This window comes from Mastigoproctus giganteus, chromosome 5 (genome assembly GCF_048544385.1).
Source record: "Mastigoproctus giganteus isolate SK-2022 chromosome 5, ASM4854438v1, whole genome shotgun sequence".
Classification (NCBI taxonomy): Eukaryota; Metazoa; Arthropoda; class Arachnida; order Uropygi; family Thelyphonidae; genus Mastigoproctus; species Mastigoproctus giganteus.
The window spans coordinates 88,291,191-88,317,129 of NC_143579.1; the positions used below are offsets into that span (position 1 = coordinate 88,291,191).

The 25,939-nt window shown below is 35.5% G+C and overlaps 1 protein-coding gene across 4 annotated transcripts in view; it reads left to right on the forward strand.

The window, feature by feature from the left end:
- The window catches only part of tho2 (THO complex subunit 2-like protein), a 1,047,711-nt gene that overhangs the window by 147,207 nt on the left and 874,565 nt on the right, over window positions 1-25,939 (forward strand). For all 4 annotated transcript variants that reach the window (XM_090374101.1, XM_090374103.1, XM_090374104.1 and 1 more), the window contains exons 7-8: window positions 8,637-8,770; window positions 20,100-20,260. In XM_090374101.1, coding sequence (XP_090230227.1) covers window positions 8,637-8,770; window positions 20,100-20,260 — 295 coding nt within the window. The remainder of the gene's footprint in view (window positions 1-8,636; window positions 8,771-20,099; window positions 20,261-25,939) is intronic.

Consider the following 25,939-nt stretch of genomic DNA (forward strand, 5'->3'; position numbering starts at 1 on the left):
CGTTCTGTTATTTTCTTAGTCCATCTGTCATCATGTCTTCAAGCTATGTGCCCTGCCGAAGACCATTTTAGTTCTTTAGTTTTGATAAGAATGTCCTTTACTTGAGTTTGTTGCCTAATCCATGTGTTTCTCTTCTTATCTAACAGTCTGATTCCCAATATGATTCGTTCCATTCTTCGCCGTGTAGTTCTCAGCTTCTCTTCCATTCTTTTGGTGAGTGCCCAAGTTTCACTTCCATAAGTCATGGTGGGGAGTATACATTGGTTCATTATTTTACGTTTCAGACAAACTGGGATATTGCTCTTCAGTATGTGACTATATTTCCTGAATGCTATCCATCCAAAATTTATTCTTCTCTTGACTTTCAGCCATTTATCATTATTACAGCTAATAACTTGTCCCAGATAAGTGTCATTTGGCTTTTTTCATTTTCTCCTTGTCAGTGTTTATCTTGCTCTTTATTTGTTGTCTTTGGTTCATCATGACAAGTGTTTCTTGACTAATTTTTTCTTCTTTGGATTTCTCTTTCCCTATAGGTTTCTTGAGCTTTATCACTTTCAGAAAATTGTAATATTCCTCGTCAATATCTTGGTCCTGAGCAGTCTGCAGAAGCTCAAACTTGTTCTTAAGTTACAGTACATACTGCTTTTTCTCCTCATCTGTTATCTCAAAGACCTTTGTATTATTTACTCGAGTAAATTTGTATTATTTTTTTCCTTTCTTTTCTTACATGTATATTAAGTGTGCACCTTACTATTCTGTGATCACTTCCAACATTTACATTGTTCAGTCATTCACTATATATCTTCTGTTAGTGAGGATGAAGTCGATTTCATTGGTTGTTAATCCAAGGTCATACATTGAGTGAAAAAAAAAAAGGTAATCATAATGGCATAGGCAAATACGTTAAAGCTATAAGGTCTACATTATTTCTCATAACATGCACAAGATACAGAGGTGACACTTGCCTCACTTTACAGCATATTCTCCTAGAAGTGGCACACACATTTTTCACACCTGTTCTTTTAAGCTGTGAAGCGGCAAGGCCGTGGCAAAGCTTTATTTGGAGGTGCATTAGGCCCAGTAGTAAATGGCAGAAGCAGCTGCTTGCCATATAGAAAATCTGCCAAAGAGAGCATCCTTCATTGTTAGTAACAACCAAACGTCACTATGTGCAAGTTCTCACAAGTATGGGGATGTCTGATAACGTAAATGTTGTATTCTTTAAAGATTTTTTGCACATTTCCAGAATGATGGTGTGAATGAAGCATCATCCTGATAGAAATGAATGTGATTCAGTCTGTGGATATTTTTTCTGAAGTGCTCAGAGGAACATTTTCTTCGTATGAGTTTCCTCTCACTGTAGTGCCTTTGGGAACAGTACACAATATGCAAGGAATATTTCATCTATATCTGAGAAAACAGCAACCATCATGTTCTCTGCACTTGCAGAAACATGGAACTTTTTTGAAGGGTGAATCAGTTTGCTTCCATTGGGCTGACTTTTTCTTTTGGATTGAAGAGTAGAACCTATATCTCATCCAACGTTGACAATCAAGGAAGAGAAAGATACATTCACTGCAGCATCGTAAGTGAGCATTACTTCATACAAGTTGACATGATTGCCTTTCGGTGTGCCTTGATGAGTGAAAGGTGGCGTTTTAAGTATTATAAACATAGAAAGGCTTCAGTTCTGCAAATTGAAGAGTCTTGACACTAGGCACCTGCACGTAGATCTGGTTGAGGTGTTTAAAGCCTTGAATGGATGGAGTAAGCTGAATTCTAATGGCATTCTTTCACATAATGGGGCATAAATTAAGTTGCAGGATAGATGTGTGGAAGTTTGGTTTTTGCCAGCAGGTGGTTGATTGTTGGAAGAGGCTGCCATCTATTGTTGTGGAAGTGGATGGGTTGAATAAATTCAAGGAAGAACTAGACAAATTCTTGGATGGCATGGATGGATGAACTGTGTAGGGTGTTTTTTTTTTTTTTTTTTGCCTATGATGGATAAGCTTGATTTCTTGCATCATTTGCCATTACTACCACTACTACTACTGCAGAGAGTGTCAAGAAAGTAGTGCCAATTCAGCATTCTGATTGACGTTGAAGACTTATGAGACTTTGAAGACAAGGGTAGATGCCTTCGAAGGAATTAAAATGGGGGACTCATCAAGGTCTCAGTTGTCCAACTGAAATGCCAAAGCACTCTTGTGCATCAGACAACAAAGCAACATTTTTCAAGGCAGAATGCAGTAGACCCACAATAGCTAGTCATTGTCAGTGACTATTGTCAGGGAAATGGGTAATATGTTGTGCAAGGATAGGTGGGAATAGGACCAGGGTACGTCTACCAGGGGCAAATGTTGATGAAGTTGTAGAGCAGATATATTTTAGGGCACAAAGGGTGAAATTGTTGTAGACATTGGCACTAATGACATTAAGAGTAGAAGATCTACAGACTTACTTAACAAGTAAAGGTCAACTTTGAAAAAAAAAAAAAAAAAGTTGCGAGTTAGGGTTAAATTTGAAAGTGTGTGCAGTTCTGCCCAAACACAATAAGAGGGAGCATATGATGAGAGCCTTGTCAATCAATTCGGCCTTGGAGAAATTGTGCAAAGGCTCATGGGGTAGAATTTTTCTCAGGTGTTAGGTGGATCGGAAAACTGTTATCTTAGGGGAGGAATCACAGACTAATAGATTAACAGTAGACGCGGCAGAAGTGAAAGTGATGCTTGCACTACTTCTTTTGGAATGAGCAGCAGCCAAGAAAGTAAGTGCAGAGGAATTCAGGAACTACTGGGAATCATCATGAAACAAGTAAATAAACTGGATAAAATAGAGTAACCAAGAATAAGAACAGTTGCATGTACACCAATGCAAGGAGTATAGTAAATAAATTTGATGAATTTGAGGTGCTGGTGAAGACATCAAAGGACAGATATTGTTGGGATATTAGAGATGTGGTGTCACACAGTGATTAGGAATGCAGAATTGCAATTTGGAAAGTACAATGTGTACAGAAAGGATAGACAGGATAGAAAAGGAGGAGGGGGCATGCTGCTAGTTAAGAAACACAAAATCTAAGTGCATCCATTTGACATGGGTGGACAGGGCAGTTGAGTCAGTTTGGTGTGACATAAGCACTGGGAAACCAAAGTTGAGGGCACCTCCGTAACCAGTTGGGCAGGAGCAGCAGTGTGTAGCACCCGCTTCTTGATTAGACCGGGGTTCGAGCCCGTGACCACCAAATACAGAGGATGCGGAAAAGTCAGGGAATGACCACCGCATATCCCCGGAGCAATATGGCCTTAGTTGCTAATGCTCCTAAAAACCAAATAACAAACAAACAAACAAACCAAAGTTGAGAGTAGGAGTGTGTTATAGGCCTAATGACTCTGATGAGTACAACGAACAGCTACTGGCTGACCGCAATTAATTCGTCCTGCGAGCACATCATGCAAAATGGAAATGTGTTAATCGAATGTAATAATCAATAGGAAAAATTATAATTGGTATCTGACCGTCAAGAATGTCCATGAAGAATTTTAAAAATATCTTTTAAATATAATTACATGTAAAATGTAATGAAAATAATTATAGAATTAAATATTTATTGCATAAAACAGCGGTTCTCGAACTGTGCACCATGGAATATTTTAAATTTTCGAGGGAAACAGCGATACCTGACATAGCAGTGTCCAACGATACTCTTGGACACCGTGCAAACTACTAGCTCGAGGTTGTTCACAGTTTCAACATTACTTATTAAGTTGTTTGGACATAACTACTAAATAAATGGAACTGTTAGGTATTTCTTTTGGCCAAGGGGTGGCGTGAAAAAAATACTGAGACTCTAAGGGTGCCGTGAACCAAGAAAGTTTGGAAAGCTCTGGCATAAAATACACAGTGAAGAAACTATTTGTTACGGAAATATTTGAACAGAGTTGTTTGAACAGTGTTTGCTTTCTTTTTTCCATCAATCAATTTCCGATAGCCGACAACAATCTTCTCTAGGCTCTGGCAAAATAAATATTGCAGAGAACCTCAAATATTTCATCTAGTTCTTTTACCGTTTTATCTCCTTTGCAGGAACATTTCCATCTGGCTCATTTAAAAAATTATTATTATTATTTATTTATTTTTTTTTTTTTTCACATTTAAAAATTAAAATTTATAAATGCAAGTCTGCAAGTGACTTTATTAGTGGGAGACAAACAAGTAACACTTCTTCCGATGGCTGATGGAACACACTGAGTCAGGCAGTGGGCAAACACTTGTTTATCGCCCGTCTTGTGTACGGTAAGCTTAGCATGCCATTCAAATCCTTTTCAACTATCACATAAAAAAAGATCGCATTAACTGGAAATTTCTATTGTTAAAAGTGGTATAATTTTTTCAAATAGCGGTAACTGAAAAACATGTTAATCGAACTCGCATTATGCAAGCCCTGGCTGTATACAGAGAAATAGAGCGGGCCAGTAAATCAGATGGTCTTATAAATGGAGATTTTAACTTCCCAGAACTTGTGGTTTAGTCACTCACACACTAGCAAGACTTTTGTGGATTTATTGGATGATTGTTTTCTACAGCAGCATGTTTGAGAGGGAGCAATACTCTTGATCTGATTATAAGCAGTGATCATTTGTGTATAAAGAATTTGCAGATAATGGAACTGCTAGGTGGAAGTGATCACAGTGTACTGATGTGGGATTTACTTAAAGATATAATTGCTATCGGGGTAAAGGGAAGGATTTTTGCTTCCGAAAAGATGACTACAGTGGTCTCGGACAGTTTTTAAATTCTGTATAATGGAACCAACTGATGATGTTACGAACAGCAAATTCTAAATTGGAAGCATTCAAGGAATTTTAACCTTGGAAGCTACTTGGCTTTTCATATCAACTAAGAAATACTGTTCAAGGTTTAGACTTGAGTTCAAGTTTGCAGTTGACAGGAAGGTTGGTAGGATTGTTAATGACAGCAAAGACGGTACGCTACTGCAACAGAATCTAGAACAGTTGAGCGGATGGGTTGAGAGATGGCAACTGAAGTTTTACATTGACAAATGAAAGTACTGCATATGCGTATCAGTAATCCCAGAGTAACAAACCAACTGTGCGGTACTTACTCAGGGTAGTGGAGAATGAAACAGACCTAGGGGTAATTGTGCAGTCAGATATGAAGTTTTCTCAGTAGTGCAGACAGGCTGCAACGGTAGCTCATGGGGTCTTGTAATGATATATAGGAATTTTTCTAGCAGAGATAAGGATTTGATTATCCCCATGAATAAGGCAATGGTCATGTCACACCTTGAGTACTGCATACAGGTCTGGAGGCCTCATTTTAGGAAAGATGTTGAACTACTAGAACGAGCACAGAGAAAAGCAGCGAGATTAACGAGTGGAACAAAGGGTTGCTGTTACGAAGGTGTGCTTAAGTTCTGCAAATTGCAGCTTCTGGAGACTAGGCATTTGCAAGGTGATCTGAGGTGTATAAGGCCTTGTAAGATTTGAGCAAGCTCAATGCTGATTTGATTCTTCCTCTTGCTCAGATTCTGCACCTGAATCAGCATAATTCAAATTGAGGAAAGACGGTTCTGGAATAGATGTATAGAAATTTGCCTTTAGCCAGCGGGTGGTTGATTGCTGGAATAATCTTCCATCTGTTTTTTGAAGTTAACAGCTTAAATAAATTCAAGGTGAACTAGACAAACTTTTGGAGTGAATGGATGGGTGAAACAGGAAGTGTTACTTTTTTTGGCTGATGCTAAATAAGCTTGCTTTCTTGCATCATATCCTTCTACTAATGCTAATGAGTGGCCATGGGAAAAAATATAAACAAAAACATGACACAACATGAAGATATGGAAGTGGAAAGGGAAGCCATGTTAAAAGCTGCCTTCAAATAGTGAAAGATGTTTCTGATTTCCAAAATGTGGATGAATCAAATCTGAATCAGTTGTTTGATGTGTAGTGCAAACAGAAATTGTAACTATCAAAAGATGATGGGATTATGACAAGTAAATTATAAAGAAATGTTCTACTTTGGCTGAAGTTGAAAATTCTGTGGAAAGTGATAATAGTAATGCAGAGTGTTGTTCTGGGTGGAGAGGAAATATTGTGATTATGGTTCTTTTGAAGATGGACACCATGCTCTCATTTTTAGAAATGCTGGGTGTCATATTAACATTTACTGTTTATTTGCTGAAAATTAATTCTATTATATGGAAGAGTATCATTAATGCAAAATTCAAAGGACCTAACTTTTCATGTTTTGTAGTAATGAGGTAAACCAAGAATGTTAGATCCATGCTTTTTTTTTTTTTATGTATCCAATTAAAATAAATAATAAAATAGTAAAAATAAAAAAAAAACTTTGTCTAAAAATAATTAGAATAATACATATTTAGTTTAGATTTTATTTATAAGAAAATAAAAACTAAGAGACCAGAAACAGCATAATTTAAATAAAAATAGAATATGTATGTAATTAGCACTACAAAGTAAAAGGAGGACTACAGTGTTAATAAAATTAAATGCAGTAGTTTCTTTATCAGTGTTACTGCAGGCCAATATCTTCTATTATGTCCAATACATTTTGGGCTTTTTTAGAATACAGAGTGTGTGCTTCTTCACTTTCATCCCTGGTAACAAAAACTTCATTGTTTTTATCTTCCCTCTTGTGTTGTGGCTTAAATACCTTATCAATTGGGCAAGTAGCTTTATATGTGCTCTTATCCCTTGGAATTATAAATAATTCCTTGATCCAGTGGCCGCATAGAATTGTTGGTATTGGGAGGTAAAAACAAGAGCCATATATTTGTTGACTTAAGTGCCTCAATAGGATGGGCTGTGTTGTGAATTAGAATCATCAAAATGCCCCCCCCCCCTCCCCCCATTAAGACCTGTCCACTCTCAATAAACAAGACTGAAAAATTTAACTGCAAGTTAACAGTTTGGTTGGCTTCATAATGGCATTGAAGATGGGTAACTCCTTTAAAAAATCTTGGCTTGATGAAAAAAATATGAACACAGTGTGCAGTGTATTTTGCTTGGTAGCAAATTGTAAAATATATCCCTCTCATCAAAATTAAAAATATCTTTTGCTTTGTATTTTTAAAGAATGGACTGTACAGATCACAACAAGTTTGTTCCCTTTTCTTTGTCAACTGATCCAGACTTGCCACAGAAATTTTGCAAAACTGATTTATTTTCAGTTTTACATCTTTGGCTTTAAGAACTTGAAATTAGAGAATGGGATTAGAACTTCAAATGCAACAGATTTAAGGAGAGGAATAACTGTCCTTAAATCTGTAGATTGTCTCAAATTTCATGTTACTTGACCTGGAAATTTAGCCTTTTCTAACAAAATTGGACTTGATACTTGTTGAATATCAACAATGAAGCGTGCTTATAAGGATCAGCAAAGAAAAAAAAAGACACCTCCCACACCACCTGTTCATTCCCTGTAATAGTTTCTCTAGTTCTTTCTTAAAATTATTAGAATACATATTTCACAAAACCATATGGAAGTCTGTTCAAATAATCAATTGCCTGCTGGCTAAAAGCAGACTTTTGCTTAAACAGCAAAAGTTTTCTGAAAGGAAAACTTTATCCTGCAACAGTCCTTCCTCAATTTGAATTTGTCCTCTTGTGTAGATTGGGCAAGAGGAAGGATGCCACCAGCATTTGTTTCAAACTTCTAGTGTTTTGTATGATGAATTTGTTTCCTATTTTTTATTGCTTGCACAGTGTCATTCACTTCAGGTTTTTCTGTTTGTTCAATGTTGTAGATAGATTAGATAAAGAAATGTATTCTCATACATACTGTTTTAGTTTGTTTTGTTCTAGCTTGTCAACTTTTGTATAATTTTCAGTTTAAATTCCAGTTGTTATTCTCTGTTTACAATTTGTCACCATAACAGTTTGAGGTTTAATATAAATAGACTTTGAAATTATTTAAAGACAAGTAGTAGTAGGACATCTGTGCCAAGCTTTGTATTAACCATACAAAATTACCTTATTTATGGTAAAACTGGACTTTGTAATATATATTAAATGAATTTGGTAACAAATGAATATATTTACATAAGAAAGCCCATCCTTTCACAAGGGAATTATACGTGCGTTGTACAAACAAGAATTTCATATAAACTGAGTTCTCATTAACAAGATTTTTCTGTATTAAAATTAGATCTAAAAGCAATTTCAACAGGGGGGGGGGAGTCAATATCAGATTATTTATTGTAAGTTAATTTTATCTTCTGTTCTTGTTTTTAAAAAAACATTAGGTTATATGCATTGGTCTCTTTAGTTAGTTGTTAATATATATATATCTGTTCATATAAATTGTGAATTTCTTATGAATAAATTAATTTATTCTGCATATATATTGATTATGTATATATTTGCACTACACTGTATACAAATAATGAATTTCTTGGGGATAAATTTTTTGATTAACTGGTATCCCCACCTTTTCATTAGCATTAAGGTTCCATTGTATTAACTGTTATTGAATTACTTCAAGGTAATTGTGCTATTTGATTATCATAAGCTTTCAGTGTATCTTAATTTTAACAGATTGTAATATCCTTTGGATTATAGTACATTGTTTATTTCAAATTTTATTTCTAGCTACAAACAGCACAAGTTTAATCTCTTCCGTGAAGAGAGCGAAGGATATGCTAAATTAATAGCAGAACTAAATCAGGAAGTTGGTGGCAAAGTAAATAGTGTTTACATGCTGGAAGTTATCAAGTCATTAATTGGTAGGTTATTCATTCTGTTAATTTACACCTCAGTCATAATTTTGTATTTAAAATATGTGGTAAACCAAATGTAACCAAATAAACCAATGTTTATAAACACTGGTAGCCTGAAAGTAGTGAGCAATAAGACTATTGTTATTAAAACTTTTTATATTATGGTTGCTTAACCTACTACTCAATTAATACAGTGGTTTTTCTCTCTGCTGTACAATAACAAGAAAAATTATTTTTGACAAAATTAAATAAAGTTCTTGATTTTCTCTAAAATTAGCACTTCTTTTTGTTATATATATATATACACATACACATACACATACACACACACACAGTAAACCCCTGCTATTCATGGTATCTGTATTCGCGATCGCTGATTTAATATAAAATGAAACTTTCTAAAAAATGTGAATTTTAAAGCGCCGTGAATATTTTCCACCATAAAAAAACATGGGCGTGGCTAAAATTATCTTTCCCGGTCAAAACAGCATTCAGTGGGTGGGGGGGTGGTGACAAAATTGGAAGCGTGGATGTTTCTCGCTAATCCTTGTTCAGTATGTGTTATGTGCTTGTCATGGAAGGTTTGGTCGTTTGCTTTTAATTTATATGCTTATAAATTGAATAAATTTATCAATTTATTAATTGATATGCTTACAAAAGTGATAAATCTACCGTTTTGCAGTGTGAAACAGACTTTTTCGAGTGTGTTAACGGAAGAAAGTGCCTTTATTGGGGACAAGTTCTTTTTTACCCGTACAAAAATATGGCTACGAATAACAAGGGAAATGTGAAAATATCAAAGAAGGTGATGACATTAGCGAATAAAATTGAGTTATTAGACAAAATTTCTAATGGTGAAAGTGTCTCTTCAGTGGCAATGGTACGATCAATCAAAAAATCAGAAGAAAAAATCTGCCGTAGCGTCCGTGAAAATGCGCTAATTGCTTAAAAAATTTTCTCTGTAACTCGTGATGTTAAATTAGAAAAAAATGGAAAAAGCTTTAAATCTGTGGATAGAAGACCGAACTCAAAATAAAATTCCATTAAGTTCAATCATCATTCGTGAAAAGGCAAAACTCCTTTATCAACACTTTAGCAAAACTGGTGATAGCACTGGTAGGATAAGTTTTTTTGCTAGCAAAGGTGCTGGTTTGAAAGATTTGTTTGAAATTTCTAATAAATATTACATTTAATATTAAATTGTTTCTTTTCATTTCGATACCTTATGCTTGCATTTCACTATGTACTGTCTATGCACGTAGTCATAGGCGCCTCCGTAGCCAGGTGGGAAGGAGCAGCAGAGCGTAGCACACACTTCTTGATTAGACCGGAGTTTGAGCCCGTCACCACCAAATACGGAGGATGTGGAAAGGTCAGAGAATGATCACCGCATATCCCGGAGCAATATGGCCTTAGTTGCTAATGCTCCTAAAATCCAAATAACTAACAAACAAACAAACAACTACGTAGTCATATTATGAAGGTACATATAATACATACCTAGACAAAATTTTAGACTAGTTTTTCTTATATATTTCATACTTTGGAACGGAACCCCTTTATTATTATGGGAGCCATAACTCAGTATTCGCGACATTTCTCAGGAACATAATCCCCGCGAATAGCGGGGGTTTACTGTATATATATATATATATAAACTATTCTGTGATAAAGTCTGTAGTCTGCTGTTGCAGCAACAACATATAGTATTCATTTCCCAATTCACTCATATCATTAGCATTAGTAGAGGCACATGATGCAAGAAAGCAAGCTTATACAGCATCAGCCAAAAAAAAACCCTTCTAATTCTTCCATTTCAACTATCCATTTGCGGAAAAAGTTTGTCCAGTTCTTTCTTGAATCTATTTAACCTTTCAACTTCCGCAATGTCAGATGAAAGTCTTTTCCAACAAACAACCACCTGCTGGCTAAAAGCAAATTTCCGAAAGGAGGAAATCTCATCAGAATCGAGCCTGCTCAAACTATTCACAAAGTCTTAGACACCTCAACCAGATCACCTCACAGGTGCCTAATCACCAGATGCTGCAAATGTGGTAAATGATTAAATAGAACAATGATATCTCCCACGATGCCTATCATTTCACTGTTACAGTTTTAATTTAAACTGAAAAAATCCATAAATGCAAGTTATAAATTTTCAACAGATTCCCATAAAATAATTAATGTGTTCTCATAACATTTAGAGGCATTTTCACAAACATCTGTGGCATTACCACAGATGTTTGTGAAACATTACACATTACACTGCAAGACTTGATGAATACTGGGGAAAAAAAAAAAAAAAAAGAATTTTATTTATTGATAAATATTTACATTATTAAATATTATTCGATATAATTTCCTTCTGCAATTACACCGTCATACTCCTGTGTTGTTCATCATGTCTGCCACCAATCAACACATTAAAGGGAGTCTTCTTTGAGGCGATCTCTTGTCTTTAATTGGATCTCTTGAACTGGCTCAACATCATTTTTTGTCCTGCTTTAATTGTGGGAATAGCAAAAGTCACAATGGATGCAAAAGGTGGTTGTAGCATGACCTGAATGTTTTTGTTGGACAAAAACTGATGGACAGCAAGTGATATGTTACACAGAGAATTGGGCAGTGATTTCTAAACTGGGAGCCATGCCTTCCCAGGGAGGCGTGGACGAGTGCAAAAGGAGGTGCGAAAAGCTTAACATATTTTCATAACATAACATTTTTAAATAAAAAAATATATACATATAAATAAACTTTCATAACATAACATTAAAATTTTACAACCTATTTTTTAAAGCATTTACCGCCACCTATCTCACTCTAACTTCGATATAAACATGTATTTGGAAAAAAAACATATACAGTAAACCCCTGCTATTCGCGGGGGTTACGTTCCTGAGAAATGTCGCGAATACCAAAAACGCGAATACTGAGTTATGGCTCCCATAGTAATAAAGGGGTTCCGTTTCAAAGTATGAAATATATAAGAAAAACTAGTCTAAAATTTTGTCTATGTATGTATTATATGTACCTTCATAATATGACTATGTACATATTGAAATGCAAGCATATGGCATCGAAATGAAAATAAGAAACAGTTTAATATTAAATGAAATATTTATTAGAAATTTCAAACAAATCTTTCAAACCAGCGTCTTTGCTAGCTAAAAAAACTTATCCTGCCAGTGCTATCACCAGTTTCGCTAAAGTGTTGATAAAGGAGTTTTGCCTTTTCACGAATGATGAGTGAACTTAATGGAATTTTATTTTGAGTTCGGTCTTCTATCCACAGATTTAAAGCCTTTTCCATTTTTTCTAATTTAACATCATGAGTTACAGAGCAAATTTTTGAAGCAATTAGCGCGTTTTCACGGGCACTACGGCGATTTTTTTCTTCCAATTTCTTGATTGATCGTACCGTTGACTCATTGATTTTATAATGTTTTGCCACTGAGGAGACACTTTCACCATTAGAAATTTTATCTAATAACTCAATTTTATTCGCTAATGTCATCACCTTCTTTGATTCACATTTCTCTTGTTATTCGTAGCCATATTTTTGTAGGGGTTAGAAAGAACTTGTCCACAATAAAGTCACTTTGTTCCGTTAACACACTCGAAAAAGTCTGTTTTACACTACAAAGTGGTAGATTTATCATTTTTGTAAGCATATCAATTTATAAATTTATTCAATTTATAAGCATATAAATTAAAAGCAAACGACGAAACCTTCCATGACAAGCGCATAACACACACTGAACAAGGATTAGCGAGAAACATCCACGCTCGCGATTTTGTCACCCCTCTCCCTCCACCCACTGAGCGCTGTTTTGACTGGGAAAGATAATTTTAGCCACGCCCATGTTTTTTTATGGCAGAAAATATTCACGGCGCTTTAAAATTCACATTTTTTTAAGGTTTCATTTTGTATTAAATCGGCGATTGCGAAACCGCGAATACAGATACCGCAAATAGCGGGGGTTTACTGTATATATTTTGCTGAAATGGATTGATGAATTATGATTGATATGATGTAATGTAATATATATACAGGGTGTTTCAGTTAAACGTTTCAGAACTTCTAAGAGGGGTAGGGTACATCCTGACAACTCGAAATCATATAGCAATGTGGGGTCGGAAATGCTTTCCTGAAGCGGTGTTGTACACAGAAGCACCATAAAGAAAAGAGACCGTAAGTGAGAAATCGTTTTAATAATACATGAAAAGAAGCAAAAGGTACATGGATTAAAGTAAGTGTTTGAAGTTTCTTCCACGGGCTACAATGCACGCCTCACATCTCCGACGCATGGACATCCGAACATTCTGGAATACTCCAGGCGAATTTCGAATTTCTTCGGCAGCTACTGCGATTCTTGCAACCAGCTCCTCAGCATTGTCAACAGGGGTGTCATAAACTAGCGATTTCATATGATCCCAGAAATAAAAATCAAGACATGATAGGTCGGGTGACCGAGCAGGCCAACGCACAGGACCACCACGTCCGATCCACTGTTGACCAAATGTGACATCCAGGTAGTTACGGACATCTCCGCTATAATGGGCAGGGGCTCCATCGTGTTGGAACCACATTGTCTGTTGCGTCGATGCAGAAATCTGTTCATCTCTCAAAAGTTGTGGCAATACTTGCTGCAGAAAGATAAAGTAGATAGGTCCGGTTAGACGACACGGTAACAGGTAAGGTCCGATGAGGTGATCTCCCAGGCCAACGCACGGGACGTGGTGGTCCCGTGCGTTGGCCTGCTCGGTCACCCGACCTATCATGTCTTGATTTTTATTTCTGGGGTCATATGAAATCGCTAGTTTATGACACCCCTGTTGACAATGCTGAGGAGCTGGTTGCAAGAATCGCAGTAGCTGCCGAAGAAATTCGAAATTCGCCTGGAGTATTCCAGAATGTTCGGATGTCCATGCGTTGGAGATGTGAGGCGTGCATTGTAGCCCGTGGAAGAAACTTCGAACACTTACTTTAATCCATGTACCTTTTTGCTTCTTTTCATGTATTATTAAAACGATTTCTCACTTACGGTCTCTTTTCTTTATGGTGCTTCTGTGTACAACACCGCTTCAGGAAAGCATTTCCGACCCCACATTGCTATATGATTTCGAGTTGTCAGGATGTACCCTACCCCTCTTAGAAGTTCTGAAACGTTTAACTGAAACACCCTGTATAATTTAGTGCGTACTATGTATGACATATATAGGTAGATTGCATAGTATAGCATTAACTGCATGGTTGAAAATATGGTTTTTGTAACTACAGTAAAGATTGATTTTTTTAAAATTTTTTTTATTGGAAACCCATTGTTTCGGAAATTGGATGACACCACTTTTTTGCAATTTGCAAGTGCATAGTTTATAAAACAGCCGCTAGAACTGCTAGTCGCAGTAATGATCAAAACAATAACCTCAAATTCAAATGTCACTCGTAGCTAAAGTGTCAATAGAAGTGTTTCAGCAGTGTGCGATTGTATTTTTTATTGTTTTTTGGCATGATTACTTACTGATAATAATCATTAGTAATTTAGAAGTTGTATTTTTTGAGAATATAAATTTAATTCTAATATTTTTAGATGAATGGATAAATTTTTTAACTGGTTACAAGAGAAAATCCACTAATAAATGAAGATGCTGATACAAGTAAAGGGAGTGGGAATACAAGCAACAGGGAACAAGGAGGTAGAACTCCCCCCAAGACAAGAAAATACGATTCATCCTATTTATCATTAGGATTAACAAGTATTATTATAGATGGCTGTGAAAAACCAATGTGTTTGTTTTGTACGAAAGTTTTGGCTTCAGATAGTATGAGATCAGGCAGATTAAAACGGCACCATAAAACGTATGCATTCTGAATACGCTGGTAAGCCCATAGAATTTTTTCAAAGAAAATTAGACAAGTTTAATAAACAAAAGCAAACGTTCAAACTAAAAATGTCCGTTCCATCAAATGCATTGCTAGCGTCATACCAAGTTTCTTACAGAATCGCTAAATGTAAAAACCACACACAATAGGAGAAACTCTAGTTTTGCCAGCAGCTATTGATATAGTTAAAATAATGTTCAGCGAATCATATGCGAAGCAGTTGCGACAAATACCACTTGCTGATAATACAGTTGGCAGAAGAATCGATGATATATCTGAAGATCTTTGTGATCAATTAGTTTCCCGACTGCGTACTTCGAAATTCGCCATACAAGTAGATGAGGCAACTGATGTAGCTAAAGATGCTCATTTAATTGTATATGTTCGATATATTGCAGAAACTAATATAATAGTAGATATATTTTTTTGCAACCCCATTCCTGGAAAGGCCACTTCCAATGAAATTTTTAATATAATTGATGCTTTTTTGATGAGAACGTCATAAAATGGAATAACTGCATTGGACTCTGTACTGAAGGAGCACAGTCAATGTCAGGACACAAGGCAGGTCTTCAAGCATTAGTTAAGAAGAAAGCACCCGAAGTTATTTGGACACACTGCATGCTTCACAGAGCAGCTCTTGTGTCAAAAAATATGAGCAAGTAACTTAACAACATTTTTACAAAAGTTAAGAAAGTTATAAACTATATAAAAAAACAGTCCTTTAAAAGTTAGGTTGTTTGCAAAGCTGTGTGGAGATATGGAAGCTAATTATACCTTACTTCTATACTATTGTGAAGTGTGCTGGCTGCCTTATGCAAAAGTGATTCAAAGAGTGTTTGAACTCAAGAAGAGATTGCAATTTTTCTTGATGAAAATCATAATGAAGAGGCAAATTTATTTAGGAATGATAACTTTATTGTTAAACTTGCCTATTTGGTTGAAATTTTTGGAAAATTGAGTGTTTTGAATAAATCAGTGCAAGGACCAAAAGTGCATTCACTGATTCAAAAAGACAAAGTGAAAGCATTCATAAAAAATTGGAGCTTATGGAAATCAAATTTACAAGAAAATAAGTTTGACATGTTTCCACCTTTAAATGATTTCTGCGCCAGAGTTAATATTGAAGCAAACAAAAATCTATTTACTGAACACTTGGATGGTTTGCTAATGCACTTTTCACATTATTTCAAAGATCTTGATTTTACAAAGTTCGCGTGGATACAAAATCCATTTGTCGATGAACAAGATGATGAATTTGGATTGACAACTATTGAAAAGAAAAAATTGATAGAATTATCATGCGATACTTCATTGAAACAAAAATTCAGTGAAACCCTAGTTTAATTTTGGTTGAATCGAAGTTAAGAATATAATACTTTGTCAAGCAAAGCAATTCAGGTACTGCTGCCATTCGTAACATCATATTTATGCAAAATGGGATTTTCTGCATTAGCTGCAATGAAATCCAATTATCAAGCCCGTTTAGTAGTAGAAAAAGAGCTACGAGTAGCACAACTCTATGACACTTAAATTTGATAAACTTTGTGCTAATAAACAAGCACATCCATCGCATTAAAAACAAATTAATTTAAAAATGAATATATATAGTAAAACCTTGTTATTATTCTGTCAGTTATGTGTTTTTCATTTTTTGTATTAATACATTTTTTACCATTTAAAAATGTGTCCATTATTTTATGAAATGAAGGTGGGGGGGGCACCAAGATTAGATTTTTTGTAAAAGGGGGTGTAGTAACAAAGTTTGGAAACCACTGGTAAAGGGACCAACCATTTTGCCATTTTTCAAATAGATTATGATGAATTCAGATACTCATTTTGATGTGACTGGCGTTTTCCTATTTTTAATTTTAATTTTTCAGTCATGTTTTTAGTTTTTCATTTAGTTCTTTTGCAAATTATAAATTCCACCCTGCACTAATTTTTGTTATTTTTGTTTGTTTTTATTTTGCACTTTGTTCTACAAATGAAAAATAAAATCAATTTTAATAAAATGCATTTTAAATTCAGAAGCAACTGTGTTATTTAAAAAATAAAAACAGACTATTCGGGAAATTTTTCCAATGTAATCTGAAAAATATGAAAGCATCATAAAAGATATATACATGAAAGAAAATGAAATGTTCATATACGCAGTGTCAAATTGTAATATTTCATAATTTATTTTAAAAGAATTTTATGTATAAACCAAGAATACTTCGTCATGCACATCCACCACTGCCCATTCATTCATTCATCCAAGTCTTGTGCAGTAACAAACTTAATATTCAGTGCTTCAGCTACAACAGTATATGGATAACCTGTGTGATGATATGTATGAAAAAAATAAATAATAAATAATAAAATAAAAAAATAATTGTCAGATTTCAATTGGTCAGATTTAATTGTGGAAAGCTCAAAAAATGCAAAATTAAAACAGCAAAATATAAAACTTCACGAAAATCCATCCACTGAGAGTCAAGTTACTACACATGGAAAAAACTATATATAGAAAAAAGACACCATAAAAATGTGTACAAAGCCACATGGCCAATACAGTGATTGACAAGGTCACATGGCATACATGCAAATACATCTCCAATTCACTAAGGTGGATCAAAGGGTGACACCCCTTTGAAATGTACCACAGAAATATACCAACTGTGTGGTGTTACACTCATGGAAGTGGAGAATGAAATGGAGAGACCTGAGGGTAATTGTGCAGTCAGATATGAAGTTTTCTGAGAGTGCAGACAGGCTGCCAGAGCAGGTCATGGGGGTCTTATCAATGATATACAGGAATTCTGCGAGCAGGGATAAGGAGGTGATTATCCTCTTGTATAAGGCAATGGTCAAGTCACACCTTGAGTATTGCATACAGGTCTGGAAGCCTCATTTTAAGAAGGATGTAGAGTTGCTAGAATGAGTACAGAGAAGGGCAACAACACTGGTGAAGGGAACAAAGGGGTGCTCTTATGAATACAGGCTTAAGTCCTGCAAATCACAGCGCTTGGAGACTAGGCACCTGAGAAGTAATCTGATTGAGGTGTGTAAGGCCTTGAAAATTGAGCAAGCTCAATGCTGATGGGATTCTTCCTCTTGCTCAGATTACAAACCTGAGGGGCCATAAACTGAAATTGAGAAAAAGACAGTTGTTGAATAGACATGCAGGAATTTGCCTGTAGACAACTGGTAGTTGCTTGCTGGAACAAATTTCCATCTGTCATTGTGGAAGTTGAGAGCTTAAACAAATTCAAGGAAGAAGTGAACAAACTTGGAAAGAATGGATGAGTGAAATGGTTTTTTTTTTTTTTTTTTTTTTAATGTGTTGATTTCATTGCACATTGCTGCAGTCAGTCATAAATGCAGTGTGATTTGCTGTTGTCAGATTGCAAGTATGTTTCTATGCCATTTGCATTTATTTTATAACAAAATCACAATAATGATTGTGTTAAAATATGTTAATTTTGAAACACTGTTCAAACATCAGTTTTCCCAGTGCTTAGGGAATTTTCTTGTGATCACATAAATATATACCAATAAATATCTTGGTATATATTTGTATTAGACTTTATGGACAGGAATCTTATCTCACACATGTGATACTCTATTTTAAATATGACTATTTGAAATTAAGTAATTTTTTAGTAGAACAACCATGATGTCTTGCATCTTCTCCATTAGTTTCACCATCAGTAGCCTTTAAAACATCTCACTTTGCATCATTTCTCAAACCAGCAGTTAAGTTTCCTTTTTTATAATTAATATAGTTAGTAGTCGTATTTCAGTTCAATGATTTACCTCCATTTTCATTTCATCTCATTTTTCTAGATATTTAAGTAGTTCTTTTTTTTTTTTTTTTGTCTGAAACATGGCTTGTTGGTCACTGTTATTTTATGCGGCTAATCTATTTGCACTGTGGCTGCAGATGAGACTCTGGCCTTCAGTTGTTTCCTTTTTTGTTTAAATATTGTTAATATTCCCTTCCATTCCTCTCATTAATGGGGGGGGGGGCATTAGCACTTAATTTTCCGAAATTTGTTCTGTTTTAGGAGATCTCGAACAATGGTGTCACAGGTTGCAATGTCCTCATTTTAATGAGGTTGTGTAATATTGGATTTTTACTTTTGTTTGATTTCTGTGTATAAAAACTCCTAGAAAGGGAGTCACTTCACAGGGTTTAGTGTAATTTTGCCATTTTACATATATAATCTCACCAGGGGCCAAAGCTTATTTTAATGTGTATTTGGTTATCTTTTTACAGCATAGCATACCCTCAAAGAGAACCATGGAGAAATATACATATACAAATTACTTAGTTTACAAACTGTTATAGTGATTCCTAACTTACTATTTAGAATATTTTGTTAATTTCTTGGTTGATTTCTTAAGATTCTTCTTAAACAATCTTTGGGAGTTCCTATCTGATTTACTGAATGGATTATTTTTGACATACTACACTGCAGTGATTTTGTTATTCATTTCATTACCATTTTGTTCAAAATATCTAGTAATGGATGTGTCTTTTGATTAAGTCTGTGTTTTTTCTGAAGGGGTTGAAATCCTGATTATCAAAAGAAACCTCTTACTGCTAATGGCATTTTTACTATATTTTTGAAAGATGGCAGTTTGATCAAATACTATCACAATATTTTAGTATATTAGTAGCAGTTGATGCAAAAGGCCTGTTTTTCCTCAAACGAAGGATTCATTCGATGAGAAAATTGGACTACTGTATCGCCAGGCAGTACAAAAGCAGTTTTTTTTGTCCCCCTCCCACCCCTCCATGAAAGTTTAATGGATTTGTCATTTGTGTTTGAGAGGTTAAAATTTTAATCAGACCAGAGGAAGAATTTTTAAAAGTTTGTTAATTTGGGGCTGCAGTTAACTGACCTTAGGGAGAAAGTTGCCTCTCCCCATAAGTTATTCTGAGCTTTTCAGCTCACATAATGTGCAGATTGGCAAATGATTTTATACATCCGACCCATAATACACTTAAATGCATCAAAAATCCCAGAATAAGATGAATGTGTCATTGCACTGGTGAGTGAGGAGGGCACAACTCACAAGTAGGTTTGCTTGTCATTACTGTCAGACTGAACATCTTAAGTCTCTTTTCTGGCAAAGAAAAACCCCTGTAAACTCTGATTATTTAATGTGTTTTAAGAATTCCTGATATTTTATCCTGATGGTAGATGAAGGATCAAGAAATTTATATTTTAGTGTTATTATTGATAGGGGAGGTTTTACCATTTACAAATTGTAACAAAAATTAAATTTTTCATTTCATGTAGATTAATGCCTTCTCTTATTTACATAGTGGAAGGATGTATTAACTAAGGTTATATTTTAAATGAATGTAAGTTCTGTAATATGATTGGTTCGTAACTATTTTATTATCTTATCAGAGATGATAACCATCCTTTGATTAATTTATTTCTTTATTTCTAGGGTGCTTTAACCTAGATCCAAATAGGGTACTTGATGTTATACTTGAGTCTTTCGAATGCCGGTTGGAACTAGCAGAATTTTATGTTCCTCTACTTAAATCTTTTCTATGTAATTCTTCAACTCTTAGTCAGGTACTAGGCTTTAAATTGGGATTTTATCAGGTAAGAATATTTAACATTTAATTATCCTGCATACCCAATTCTTATCCATTTCATGTTAGCTATATAAGGTCTGACCCAAAAGTTTCTAGACTGGGACAATAAAAAAAATTTAGACTTATGTAGTTACATGTTGGCATTGTTCCCTTCAGTACTCCCTTCCAGAGTTCATACATTAATCCCAGTACTTCTCCCACTGTTTGAAACATCTTTGGAACACCTATTTTGTAATGCTCTTTAACACTTTCTGCAATTAAGCTTGAATCTCTGCAGTGCCTTCGAATCTTCATTCCTTTTATTAGATTTTCATTTTTGGGAACAGAAACAAGTCACAGGGTCCATGTTGGAAGAATAGGGAGGTGTGGGATTGCTATTTTGTTCATGGCTAAAAAAAATGTTGAAATGACAAAGACATGAACTGTTGAATTCTTGTGATGCTAAAGCCAATCTGGCTTGCCTTTTTATTAACATGTAAATGATGAACTTTTTCACTTGAAGGACTCTTGCTTTGTTTCTGAGTCATACTCATTAGCACAGCTTTCATTTCCTGTTATGATGACCTTGGATAGGAAGTTTCTGCCCTTTCCAGCCTATACTTCTAGGTTTCTGCTTGTCACAGCAAATGGGGCACACATATTAGCAGCCCACCTCGTGTTTAAATTTTCAGTTAAAATACATTAGCATATACCATACAATAGGCAATGAATGTCACAAATATCATTTATTATATGCTGTTTATCCTCATGGATGACTTCATGCATGTTTTCAACATTTTCATCTGTCTGACTTGAATGGTCAAAATCCTCAAATGAAATTTGTCCACTTGGAAATGTGAATTCCATACCATTTGAAAAATTTCTGTGTTAAAAATAGCATCATCACTTATTTCAGCATTTTGTAGGTCTCCAAAACTGTTTTCTCCAAGTTTATGACAAAATTTGACGCAACTTTGCTGTTCTTTAATGTACATCATCTTACTGAGCTAAAAAAATCACAAGACACATATAAAAACACATTAAACGCTAATTGCACAAAAGCACACTTTCCTATTAGCACAAAACTTACCATATTATAGCTAGAAGGTTCTACTCATGTAGATTGGCAATTTTTTTTAAGCTAAGAAATAAGAAATTCAGCATTATTGAGAAATGTAATAGTATTGCATGCACTAAGTAACAACATCTGGAAATAACATGTTACTTAACATACTCTTACCTCTCTTGGTTTGTTTGATAATTTGAAATTAAATTCCAACTAGAATCGTGCCTCAAATAAAATCAGCAAAGCAAAAAAAAACTCAAATTAGAGGGAATGCTTTGGCTCAGAAGAGAACAGTCAATGGTGGTTCTCATGTTAATCATAGCAATATTTGTTGGGCTAATTGTGGCCTCTTTTGCTGAGTCATATATAGTGGACATAATACTTTGAAGCGAGATGTCTTTCTATGTTTTGTTGTGTAGTGTAGTGTGTAAGGATCTTAGGCACTAAGTCAGCATTTTGATGGGTCTTATACGAGGGCTTGGTGAACAGGATTGATATCCTCGAAGAAATTAAAAAGAGGGACCCCTTCTAGCACGCAACTGCCCAGACCATTGATGATTCTCTAAACTCGTGCAACACAGAACACAGTGAGATCCTCCACAGTAGAGTGCACTGATGCCACAGGAGGTGGCTGGTGTTGGTGGCTATATTGTTTTAGGGAAGCAGGAAATGTGTTTGTAAAATGGGATAGGTGGAATGTGACCAGGATATGTCTGCCTGGGGCAAAAGTTGATGATGTAGAGGCTATCATCTTTTAAGGGCATGAAAGTTGATGTTGTACGCATATATTAAGAATAGGAATCTGCAGGTTACTTAATAAATACAGGGCAATGTTGAGAAAATATCGCAAAATAGGAGATAGTGTTAGGTGGGTTGGAGGACTGCTTGCTTGGGTGGACAGTAAAAACTTAACAACAGCTACAGTTAGAAGTGTAAGGGATCCTTGTATTGTTTCAATTGGTATGTGCAGCAGCCTGAAAAGTGAAGTGTTGGAGATTACAAGATCTGCTGGGGGGGGGGTCATCACGAGACAAGCAAAAACCTTTGATAAAGTGGACACCATTAGGTCAGTATCCTGTTTGCTGAGGTCCATTTGGGAAGTTTTAATAATTTGGCAAAATTAAATCTGCTGTAACTGGCTGCCTTCTCACTTTTTTTTTTTTTTTTGTTGTTGACTATCATTGTACATAAGTGTTTCGATTATTAAATTTTAATAAATAACACAAGTTTAATAAACACATAATTAACTAAGATGCATTTATGGCTAAAGCCTCAAGCTGCGAGCAAATTTAGACTGTATATATTAAGTACAATAGCATTATTAATACACAGCCATTTCTGAATAAACAGAATATTTGTAAGGCGGCATTGTTTTAAGTTATATCTCATATTGTGAATACCTTCACAACGAGTTGCCATGATACTGAACTACTTCGAATAAGTAACACTTCACCTAAGGAGAAAACTAATGTTACTTATTCTCAGATAGGTACCACCACCCAGACGGCACCGTTTCAGGCTATTTGGCCCTTCTTCGGTGAGTGGGTGGGTAGGTACCCAAGTGATGCAATGATGGCAAAACAGTTATGAAGTATAACTCCACAATATGAGAGATGCATGATGGTGTATGAAGTCTAAATTTGCTTGAGGCTTTAGCCCTAAATGCATCTTAGTCTAAATACATCATTTAGAATTTTTGTATTGATGTCACTCTATCTTTACATTTAATGAGAGTGGTAATCAATGGACACTGCTCAACGTGGACTAATGTTATTAGTGGAGTTCCTCAGGGTTCAGTGTTGGGTCCATTGTTGTTTTCTGTATTTATAAATGATATTGATGATGGTGTATCAGGCTTAATGTCCAAGTTTGCAGACGATACCAAGGTTGGCAGGGTTGTTAAGGACACTACTGATACTATGCTGCTGCAACAGGATCTGAAAGGTTGAGCAGATGGGCTGAGAGGTGGCAAATGAAGTTTAACATTGACAAATGTAAAGTACTACATATGGGAAACAGTAACCCCAGATCAATGTATCAACTCTGTGGTACTACGCTGACAGTGGTAGAGAATGAAAAGGACCTGGGGGTAATCGTGCAGGCAGATATGAAGTTCTCTGAGCAGTGCAGACGAGCTGCAAGAGTAGCTCATGGTGTCTTGTCAATGATATACAGGAATTTTTCTAGCAGGGATAAGGATGTGATTATTCCCTTGTATAAGGCATTGGTCAGGCCACACCTTGAGTACTGTATACAGGTCTGGAGGCCTCATTTCAAGAAGGATGTAGAGCTGCTCGAACGAGTACAGAGAAGGGCAACAAGATTAGTGAATGGAACAAAGGGTTGCTCTTACGAAGAAAGGCTTAAGTTTTGCAAATTACAGAGCCTGGAGACTAGGCATCGGCGAGGTGATCTGATAGAGGTGTATAAGGCTTTGAATGGCTTGAGCATGCTCAATGCCGATGGGATTCTTCCTCTTGCTCAGAATAATCACCTGAGAGGGCATAAATTCAAATTGAGGAAGGACGGATGTCGGATAGATGTGCGGAAATTTGCCTTTAGCCAGCGGGCAGTTGGTTTGTGGAATAGACTCCCATCACTTGTTGTTGAAGTTGATAGCCTAAATAAATTTAAGGCTCAGCTGGACAGGTATTTCGAATGAACGGAGGGGTGAAATGGGAGTAGTGGTTGGTTTTTTTTTTTTTGTTTTTTTTTTTTTTTTGGCTGATGCTGAATAAGCTTGCTTTCTTGCATCATATGCCTCTACTAATGCTAATGCTAATGGCCACCTTACCTTGTTTTGGATGTGCAGCCCTCACTGAGTTAACCAGGGAAACTGCCTTTACAAGCCCCACTTGAAGGAAGATAACTCTTTTACTTGATCTTTATAACTGATTCTCATTTCTGATACCAATGTGGACATCATTTGCATCATTCATTTTGGAAATAGATCACTTCACTTTATCATTAATGGTTTTAGCCCATTCTTTAGTTTACACAATCTCAGTCAGTTTCTGAAAAGTTTACCTTGTCTGGCTTTATGTTGTTTGTTATAATTTTTTAGTATTTCAAGGGTCACTTCAGTTGTTAACTTGCATTTTTTCTCTGAATTTTTGTTCTCCGTAATAAGGTAGCTATCCTTCTTGTTTAAGTTACAGTATTGCCCCTTGTAATACACTACTACTTCTACAGTCCTACCATGTGGGTGCCTCCATAGCCAGATGGGAAGGAGCAGCAGTGTGTGTGTGTGTAGCGCATGCTTCTTGATTAGACCGGGGTTCGACCCCGTCACTACCAAATACGGAGGATGCGGAACGCTCAGGGAATGACCACCGCATATCCCAGAGCAATATGGCCTTAGTTGCTAATGCTCCTAAAAACCAAATAACATAACAAACAAAACCTACTTTGTGTGCTCATAATTCTCTCCTAGTGTGTGATGTCCAGATTTCCTTCCTATAGAAATCTGATGTTGCACTGTCTTTTGGTATGATCACTTTCTTCGTTGGACTTTTTTAAAGCTTTACTTAATATTATTTGTTGACTTTTACTTTTTTCGAGCTATAAAGAGTCTCAAATATCCTTGACTGCTAATCATTCCTACTTTTAAGCTAGATCATGCTCTGCCTGCCAATTTAATCAGAAATCTCTGTTTGAGAGATCTCTGGTTAAATGGCAATGTTTGCACAGTAGTGTTGACTTGTAGCCACATCTTGGGCTTTACAATTTTTAACTGTATCATGGAATATTTTTTAAGATCGCCCGTCTCACTGACAATGACTGAGCATGAAGGAAGTATTCTAGCCCATCTGTTCTCTCCTTTGTGGACTTCCCTCCTCTCCAGACTGGAAAAGTAGCATTTGTATCCAATGCTGACGTTACTTCTCCCAGTGCATAACAGCACTCAAGCTACATATTGTATATGATGATTGAACTGTAACAAAATACCATAATCTCTGTAAAATCAGGCACTTTACAAAATGTAAATATTAAGAAAGCAATCTGGCACTTCTATCAAAAATTGCAGGGGTTCACAACCATTTTTTTCCCTCTCCGTACCTCCTTTACTTTTAGTAAACCTTCCCACACTCAATATGAAAGGAAGTAAATTCTAGAGGTTGCCATGCATATGCATACAAGAAAATAAATAAACAGATTAATTTTTCATAAAGGTAACTTTTGGTACATAACATTTTTTTAGTAATATAAAGTTGTTAAATGTTTAGAAGAACACAGTCAAATAAATTAGTGTGACCCTTGATTCTTTTTCTTGTCAACCAACAATTTTCTTCTTGCTACATTTTTTGAAAGAGATAACCACACATGTTCAGCCTCCAGTTTATTTCATACTTTGGATTTGTTTAAGAATCCTGGTTCACAGAAATGTTATTAACAGAATTAAAGCCTTGTAAGAAGTTTAGTAAGAATTGAATATGCTTCGCAAAGGGTACACCAAAAATTTTGTAACATCGATTGGAAATCAATTCAGAGTTTCTGGTTATCGCAGAAACCAGTTAGCTCATCCTTCACTAGGTTTATGTCACTGATTTTTTCTAATCAATATGAAAGGGGTTTCATATTCAAACTCCTTTCATTTGGTTAATAGGAATTATTCCTTCAACTGACTCTTTCAACTTTTTC